Genomic DNA, 9,639 nt, shown 5'->3' with positions numbered 1-9,639 from the left:
CGGGGACCTCTAAACTCTTGGACGTCTTGTCACTGGGCAATATCCGAACAGACACTTGATCTGTTGTGAGCGTTCCAATTGTTCTTGGTTAAAGTGTGAAGATATTTCAGCTTTTGGGCCTAAACCATCACCCATTTCTTACCAGCGCTCTCCCCTCAAGAGCTGCAAAACCAATGGTGGAACAATATATACTTGTTTTGCTGGAGAATGAACCCTGACTAGGAGCAGCTGACAAATAAGGTTCAGAAGAAGACCAATAGAGGCGCCAACATCAAAGGTTCAAGGTTGAAACCCTAGTAGGACTGGAGCTTTTGCTCCTAAGGCCATTCGCTTTCAAAATGGGACGTTAGCTACAGTTTGTGCTGCTTTTGTACACGATGAAACGGAGTTAATTGTAAATTGAATACTTTTGCCGTCTTTAGTCATTTGGAACTTTGTCGAATGCCTTCAAGAAGTTAAAATACTCCTTGTTCACTTCTTCACTTTTGCTAAGGCAGCTGGAAGTCATGTTACTCACTGGACATCAGAGAATGTTCCTCCAAGTAATTTATAACTTTTTGCTTTTTCTGTCGTTTCATTAACTTTCAAGAAGAAAAAAAGTTGGGGAGTTTCTTATCCTACAGAACCAAGTACTCTAGCATCGACCTTTTAAAGCAGAGAGCACGTGATGGTGCCATTGCTGTTACAATTGACTTTAGGACGTTTTGCGATGTACCTGAAAGTGTTGTAACTCCCAAGGCCTTGAAATGTGGTAACAACTTCCCAAATTGAAATAGTCTTGTCTTTTATCACTTCATCGATCAAGCCCTTTTTGTCCCAAAAAAGGCCCGTGCATTAGCAGCACAAAAATCCCTTTTGTATTTAATGTCGGAGAACGCTTCAGAAAATAGAATAATTATTGACAAATAATTCAAACTCAAGAGAAGCTTTTTTGCTCATTTCTTTATTTGTTTCAATTCAACATTGGCCAAATCATAATCTAGCATAGTTCGAAGAACTGCACCCTTTCGATCAACCAACATGTACTTTCTTCCGGAATAAACAGAGAAATTAAGGAAGATCAGCAAAACGTTTAAACTAGCTCCAAGAAGTAGGAAAGCTGATGGGAAGGTCTTCAAAGTGGCGTTGTATAACTGCCGAAAAGCAGGGTTGCTCAGAATCGGCATGATGGCGACCAAAACAGCGATAAACGAGTAAAGTTTGCCCACTTCGTCAGAATTGATACACTTTGTCATTAAGGATCTGGCAGTGGAATACTGGCATATTCTTACACCCAACAGAGCTTGACAGACAAAAAACTGCCAAATATTGTTGGCAAAGGCACTTGCCAGTGTGCCCAAAGCGACCAAAAAGTTTATTCCCACCAGGATCAACCCTTCGTGAAGTTGTGCCTTCAGGCAAATAATGGGCATAACGAACAGCAAAATCACCATTCCCACAATTTGCAACATGATTTGATGATATGAATGCACGGTGCCGTCATAATTGGGAATAATTTTGATGGCATACAAATAGATGAGGGCGTTTTCTTCTGCAATAAACCAATAAATGCCATAAATGAACAACTGCATCCAGAGAAGCAGTCTCAGCCATTTGGGACGATCCCGCACAACTGTTTGGATCATTCCAATAATTGGTCGGATGAATATTGACATGATACCTTCCCAGAACACTTCTAAGTAAGACATGCTCCTGGAACCATCAGGGGTCTGTTTAGTGGTCTTAAAGAGCTTTCCTTTTCGTTGATGCGGCTCCTTGGCAATGAAAATCACATAAACCAAAGCTAGGAAACGAAGTACGGCTCTGATGCTGTAACAACCCAGGTATCCAATAGCCGAGAACAACACAGGAGATAAAAGTGTGCCAATTAAACCTCCAGCTTGCTCCACTCCGTCAAATCGGGCCAAACGGGTTGTTCTGTCCTGGGGATTGCTTGCACTGCTTCCATACCCATAGAACCCCATGTAGAAGACGGACATGCCACCAAAGAAGCTGTACAATTGCTCGACATAAAAAAATTGAGTTGGGAATACATCAATGAAAACCAAATTTAGAATTTCTAGCAGAGAAGTTAGTGTTGCTCCCACCAAGGGCACAATTAGCAATGGTTTTCTTCCAATGTCATCTGAAAGCCCTCCGGCAAATAGGGCCAATATCAAGGCTGGTATGGCTCCAATCCATTGGCCAATCATTTGAAAATTGTTCACTTGCAGTTGGACCTCATTCTCGTAATCGTCATTCTCGGGTAGGTCCAAGTGATCACACACGGTCTCGTTGAAGTGAAGGTCAAAGACGCATATTTTGCGTATCAGAAGATTTGTATTCAGAGCTGCACCAGCAACAATCACTCCCCCAAGTACATTGATGAAAATCATAGGCTCTATTGTTATGGAGTTCAGAAAGGCTTTCCATCCCGATGGAGACTTACTATCCCCTTGATCACTCATTGTTAACTGATCAATCACAATGAAGAAAAAAAGGTGTATGGTGTGGGCTGCTGTCCTTTTGATGATGATATTGCATCTTATGTCAACTAGGGGTGTGTGAGAACGATTTTCATTATGTCATAGGAATGATGACATGGTTTCAACACACTTGCCCTTGACTGCGATAAGGGATGTGCGCAACTCATTTTCACTGCAGATGTTTTTAAACATCCTGATCCAAAATTAAGCAACATATGACTGCCTAATACGATTGTGTATCAAGATCAGACGATGCTCTCCACGAAGTCCACATCTCTTCTTTCTTTGGCTCCTTCATAGTTGAATTTGCTTCCCTCTAGTATTTGTAGAGAATTCGTGGGCCTTATTGATTCGGTTGCATTTTTTAAGTCAAACTTGAACTGAGGAAGTTTTGCTTGATCATTCCACGTACTTGATTCGCTTTTGAAGCCAACGACGCACAGTGTCCAGTAAACGTTAATCGGACATCGAATGCCACCCCAAGATCGCGGTGCACACAGCTCTCAGCCAACGAGTTCCCATACGAGGGAGGAGGAATCGCTCCAACTGTTCATACCCAATGCCTTCTGGTTAAGTGTTCACTACATTAGACCATAAAATACCACTGTGAACTTTGCCGATTCAGATGCAATTCCACCTCTTGAAAACAAGCCCTATGGCTTAAGAGGATTGCTGGGCTACCCACACTTTTTACATCCATATCTATTCATCTCTTATTAAGTTCAACCTTAAAATCCATATTTTCTCATGTTCGTTTAACCAAAAACCACTGGATACACCCCAAAAATACATACATACAAATACATACATGACGTAAGAGCGGTCAGGAACCAAAGCGATAGTTTGGGAGCTCCAAACCACACATTTTGAGACGTTGAGTGGACGTCATCCAAGCATCTCCATTGAACCATCTCGCCACAAATCGAACAGTAATATAAAGCCATTGTGTTATATGTGAATATCCCCTTTTCCATTGGCCCAATAATTCCTTCACTTTGCTTACCGGAGCAAGACATAAAAATATTTGAATAAAAAAAGGGATTAGTATTCAACTGTATCTGAAGTTCATCACTCTTGTAGCAGAAATCAGTAGTTAGACTCTAGAGTAGAGGTCGACTTTGATAGACATATTTAGACGAGGATAGTGACCACATTTTGCAGGATAGCTAGCTTTGAAGATTGGCCCAGGTGTATGCCAGACAACCGAGATTGGTCTGTAACCGTGGGGAGTAAAGGTAGCTAGCGATTTGTATCCTTAGTCAATCAATTGATTCACGATAGTTTGAGGCTTGATGAAGGAAGCTCGAACTATTGCTCGTATGATCTGATTAGGGTTATAACCGGAGGCCTTAAGATAGGTCTAAGAAATTGAAGCCCATGTACCAGGTGCTCTCCATCTTTGAGAGCTATCAAGGTTTTCACCTAGTGCTTGGGTCAAAACTATCTATGTAAATCCCGTCCAGTGTGGGAATCAATGTCAGGACGGAACATAGGTATTTTTATGTGCCGGGACCCGGGACTTTAAAGCTGGATTCTTGGATACAGTCGTCTCCTCTCCCCTCGTCTCACCTGTCTCACCACGGTGGTCAAGAAACCTTTTCAAGTATTGAGAGAAATGCGCAAATCCATCTTAGCAGTCTTCTTCCTTGCAAAAACCACAACAAGTAATTTTGACATGATTGATTTATTGAATTCTGGCTCAAATTTGGCGCTCATATGGCTAAAAGTTAAAAAGATTTGTTGGGATATTTCTGTTGTACTTCAAAAAGGATTTTGAACCAATGTGGCAGTCGTCTCTCTGGTGAGACGAGAGGGGTAAGCTGATCAACGAAGAATCCAGCTTAAGATTCCCGTGAATAAATTTTGATTTGCGACCCAGTCGTATTTGTCGATGTCGCATGTCGAAAGTTTAACAAAACGTATCCGAAACTGCAACGCAATGATGAGGCATTCGGAATTTCGTTTCAATCTCCCAGAAATGTGTTTGAATGTGGGCGACATGATTGCACCTTTACGGAATCAAGGTAATTCCGACACCTCTGGAGGTCAGCCTGAACCCAGGCTTGTTCCTTCCCTTTCAGTTAAGGGTTTCCACCACATGATGAAAACTTTGACTTGAGCCCCATTTTAACCGCTTTAAAATGTCGTTCTTAAAAATGTGGTCGGACAACGTACTCAAACGCGTTTTATGAAGCCTACTAGACGAGAGTAATCGCTTGACAAGAGCTGGATTCTTCGTCTCGTCTCACCATTGAGACGACTGCCACAGTGGTTCAAAAGCCTTTTTGAATTCCAACAGAAATATCCAAGCAAATCTTGTTAACTAATAGCCACATGCGCGACAAATTTGAGCCAGACTTCAATAAATCAATCACGTCAAAATAACTTCTTATGGTTTTTGTAAGGAAGAAGACTGTTGAGATGGATATGCGCATTTCTCTCAATACCTGATAAGCTTTTTTGACCACCGTGGTGAGACGGGTGAGACGAGACGAGAGGAGACGACCGTGTCCAAGAATCCAGCTAAGGAGTCGTATTAGGGGTTTCTATTCTGGGCAAGCCGTCAACAACGATTCAAATTTGTACCATAGTTGTCCTAAGTAGCGTGACTACGAATGAAACATTTTGCCTACCAGCGACAGCTGAAACGAAAACATGTGATCGCAGCGCCTTTGCTCTCTATATACCGGGTGTCGAAGATAAGATTAGACACACAGTTTTTTCTTTCTAAAATCCTTGAAATCTTTCAAGGTTGCGTGAGTTTTATCTCATTTTTTCGTCATTGTCCGCTCTTTTCTTTTATGTAAACAAAAATACAAAAATTTCAAAGCTGAAATCTATGAAAGCAAAAAGAGAATCCATTGTAGCTTTGCTGTGTGCGGGATTCACTTCTAAAGAAGTAAGTTGGAACCTTAAAGTGGCCGCCGGACGATTTACAATGTCAAAAACTTTCTTGATTGGCAAGATGACTGTAATCCCCCCTCTTAGGAATGCAAGACACCAGCACTTAGATATCCAACAGTGATAGCTGGAATAAACAGATGCATCAAGGCAGTTTCAAGCAAACCAATGTGATGCATTGGATTGGATCTCCAATCTGGTTGCCAGAGGGATTTGACTTAATGCAGATGCCAAAATTGAGGTTTTCAAGTCTACAGTGATACCCTGGATGAGATAAGTAGCACAACACGGCCCTTTGTCTTTCAACAAGACTTTGCTCCTGCTCATTCCGCCAAAAGGACAATCTCCTACTGGATAATGAGGTAATCTTGTTTTGGAGGCCTAAACTATGGCCCCCAAATTCTCCAGATCTTAACACTCTGGACTATACTGTGTTGGTCCTATGTTGAGAAAGAAACTTGCAAAGAAAGACACCCTTTAACTAAAGTTCTTGGCCGCCTAATTGATCAACCATTGAAAATTCTCTCCTGCCAAAATCCGCACTTTTTGTCACTGTTTTTGGACCAGATTGGCTAAAGTCATTGCTTCAAAGGATAATATTTCGAAAACTTAGCTTTAAATAAAAAAATGTCAAAAATAACGTAAATTTTACGTATTCTGATCTATAATATGTTAGAATTTTAGCTCTCCAAATTACCTTTTAAGAAATTCATGATGCTTTTACGTGAAAGTGACAAATTTGTCTAATCTTATCCTCGACACCCGGTATTTGAAGCAAGGACGGCTCTACCCTGGACACACAGTCACCCTAAAAATCAACAGCTGCTAGACATTGAAAGGGCTAAAGTTGAAGCGACCGTGCCCTGAACCATGCCTGAACCTACGAAATCTGAAGTGTTGAAAACATCGTATCACAAGATCCAGATAGGACTCAAAATGAAGAAAAGGCATGAATGACCCTTCATTGGACACAAAGTGTCCCCAACTGTGACTCAAGCAGCCTTACTTTTGCAGCCCAGAGACCGCCCATTCTTATTTCCCAGGACTTGGCCATCCAAAGACCAAAGCCTTGTCATCAGGACTTGTGAATGCAAGTAATCTAGGGAGCTTGATACGGATTCATTAAAACTAAGAAAGAGGCTGACCAGCCTGAACAAGCTGAGATTATTGACATATGATTGGGCATGCTGCGAGTAATGGTGTGTGACTGTCTCTCAGGTTTCAAACATGAATCTGTGTAATAGAAAGTCATTTGTGTATTTCCTTCAAAAGTATTGTCCCTTGCTCTCCTATGTGATAACTGATGTGACTGACAAGCCAAATTTGTTTGCTCTCAAATTACTAACCAAGATTTCATTGGTCATTATTCCCCATATTGTCAACGGCATTCATGACACCCGGAGAGAGCATTAAGAGTTTTTACAACTGTTGTAAAAAGCCAATGGGAATTTCAACTCTATCCCCAGACGGCCATCAGCAACCTGTTTCCACCTTGAGATCCAAACTAGTAGACCCATACTCCTATTTTCTATTAACTAAATTGAAGTGTTTATAATTAGGCCTTGGGACGCACTCCATATTATGAGACTAAACTGTAAAGTTGTTGGCCTGCGTGGTGACCTCCCTATAACCACATCAATAATACAGTTCCTCAAAAAGTGGAAGAAATGAAGAAAACCAAAAAAAAGATCAGTTTACCCTTTATACATATTGAATTTTTGTGAATGAAGGGTGTGAACTTCGTGTTGTTTGGTCTTTTGATTATGAAATGCACTTGAAAAAGCCCATTGAGCTACCTCTTTTTAATGTATCATATATATTTCTGTCAACACAATTTTGTGTTAATTCTTCAAGTTTGCCATCCTTCAGAATTAATAAGGTGCCAGAGCTTTGCAACAAAAACTTCTCACCAGATACTTTTATCTCATTGTTCCTACGGACTCTTGTTGTTAAGCCCGTACGAACTATAAATCATGACACTTCTTAGATTATATTTTTAATGGCTGAAAGCTTGTGTACCTGCCAAAAGCAAGTAGATTTCGGTCCTAGTACTCACCATAAACAGAATGGTGGTAAAAAGGGAGGAATGAAACATTAGGATAGTGTAGTGCATTTGCTATTTTACATTTCTGGGTATTTTATGCATTATACACCCAGTTTGATAGCAACATATCACCAGACAAGGTGGTGAAAATAACAGTGATAAACGTTATTGATCTCAATACCCAGGTTTTAACAAAACTCCCACGTCTTTTAACCTACTGAAGAGCTAGTGCACATTGCCTTTTCGTTAGATTGATAGATAGATTTATTTCAGGAACACTTTGATCATGATTAAATAATGTCGGCATTTTATCTTTGAGTTAGCATCTTGATACATAAAAAAATTCATGAGCATGTAATTCCTCAGGTTCTGGGTAAGCAAAAGCTTGTTTTCACCAGGACCTGGGCAAATTAACGAAGACATGACATAGATAGTCAATAATGTTACAGAGGCCAAGCTGTAACACGATAACGTGAGTTGGAAGAAATTTAAAATGAAATTAAAAGTCTTGTGGGAAGTCATATCGGTCCGAAGTTATAAGAAAAGAAGGGACTCCCTGGCACCGACCGGTCGGGGCTGTGCGGGTGGGTTGGGTGGATGGGGCGCTCGTGCTGAACCCGACCCGCAAGACCCTGGCTCGCAGCCAACTCAACCTGATAGTGAGTGGCAACGCCCGGGGTGAGATGATCATGTTAGAGGCGGAAGCTCAGGCCGTCAATCGAGCGCTGGTTTTAGACGCCATTCATTTAGGAGCCGAGAGTGCCGGACTCATAGCTCGGAGCGCGGCTGATAACACCGAGATGTGGTCAAACGTGCATGCCATTTCCGATCCGAACTACCCACTGATGTGATCATGGATATGCGAACTTTGTGCTATGAACCCCTCAAGCCCGCTAACCTTGATCTGTCGCACGACAAACAATCTCGAGGCGTGGCGACTTTTGCTATTCGTGATCGAGCTGTGGCGCAGCTCCGCGAGAAATACCCCATGCATGACACCAGCCTTTTTCATGCATTTTATACCCAACTCTACGGAGATTTGATCAAAGATCTCTTCTTTGGCCGTCAGACACGGGTAGACGGTCGAGCATGGGATCAGATTCGACCCATTGTGTGTGAGCGTGACCTGCACAAACCTTTGCACGGATCGGCTTTGATTCAACGCGGTCAAATCCAATGTTGTGTACGGTAGCTCTCGATTCGCCCAAATCCGCGCTCAAGGCTGATTCCTTATCCGTCATGACCGGTGGCATGAAGGAGAAGAACTTTTTTGTTCATTATGAATTCCCTCCCTATGCTACCAACGAAATCGGACTATCCACGGTTGGTCGCCGAGAATTGGGTCATGGGGCTTTGGCTGAAAAGGGGCTACGGGCTGTGATTCCATCAAATTATCCCTTCACCATTCGACTCACCTCTGAAGTGCTTGAATCCTATGGTTCATCTTCTATGGCATCGATCTGTGGCAGGTCTTTGGCCCTTTTGGACGCTGGAGTGCCCTTGACTCAGTCGGTTGCAGGCGTGGCTTTAGGACTAGTCACCGAATACGATAATGATGAAATTAAACGCCATCAAGTACTTGTAGATATACTTGGACTGGAAGACTACTTAGGAGACATGGATTTTAAAATGGCTGTCACCAAAGACGGGGGCATCACTGCATTACAAGCTGATATCAAGATTCCCGGTTTACCACTGCATATCGTGGATGATGCAGTAGGAAAAGGAGTGAAAGCCTTAGGTCGGATCCTAGATATCATGTCAACTTGCATCAAAGAACCTCGAACAGATAAAACGAATCTGCCTGTGACAGAGGTGCTTACCATTCCTGCTCACAAACGAACTAGCTTTATTGGACCAGGAGGACGAAATCTCAAGAAGATGCAAACCGAAATAGGCGTTCAAACCTCGCAAGGGAACGACGAATCGTCATGGACGATTTTCGCACCTAACGCCGAGTCGTTGGCCGAAGCTCACGAGATGATAGAGCAACTTAAAACAGACGAATATGCTCCCGAGTATGAGTTGGGCGCCATCATCACCGTGAAAGTACTAGAGATCAAAGAGCGAGGTGCTAATGTGGAACTGCATCCGAATCTGTCTCCAGTGTTCATTCCCTTGACACAACTCGCCGCTCAAAAATTGCAACACTAACACTAAACTAAAATAAGGCACCCAATTTTTTTTTTTTTGCGGACTTCCTTACCGCTACCAGGATTGGAATCCCAG

At 42.2% G+C, this 9,639-nt stretch overlaps 2 protein-coding genes across 2 annotated transcripts; one reads left to right on the top strand and one right to left on the bottom strand.

The window, feature by feature from the left end:
* Positions 1-935: 935 nt before the first annotated feature.
* LOC131891294 (proton-coupled folate transporter-like) lies at positions 936-2,447 on the bottom strand. Its single transcript, XM_059240821.1, has one exon. The coding sequence runs from the start codon at positions 2,445-2,447 to the stop codon at positions 936-938; it is 1,512 nt and encodes a 503-aa protein (XP_059096804.1).
* Positions 2,448-5,723: 3,276 nt separating this feature from the next.
* On the top strand, positions 5,724-9,605 carry LOC131891293 (polyribonucleotide nucleotidyltransferase 1, mitochondrial-like). The gene is given in 4 exon segments (XM_059240820.1): positions 5,724-5,728; positions 7,952-8,169; positions 8,211-8,585; positions 8,588-9,605. Coding segments are annotated over 4 exon segments (1,575 nt in total). The 3' UTR covers positions 9,565-9,605.
* The last annotated feature ends 34 nt before the right edge of the window (positions 9,606-9,639 follow it).

Source organism: Tigriopus californicus, chromosome 12 (assembly GCF_007210705.1).
Source record: "Tigriopus californicus strain San Diego chromosome 12, Tcal_SD_v2.1, whole genome shotgun sequence".
Classification (NCBI taxonomy): Eukaryota; Metazoa; Arthropoda; class Copepoda; order Harpacticoida; family Harpacticidae; genus Tigriopus; species Tigriopus californicus.
Note: the sequence above shows the minus strand (reverse complement) of the source record. Positions and strands in the feature narration are given on the sequence as shown.

Coding starts and splice junctions, on each gene's coding strand:
- LOC131891294 (XM_059240821.1), bottom strand. CDS start 2,447: ATGAGTGATCAAGGGGATAGTAAGTCTCCATCGGGATGGAAAGCCTTT.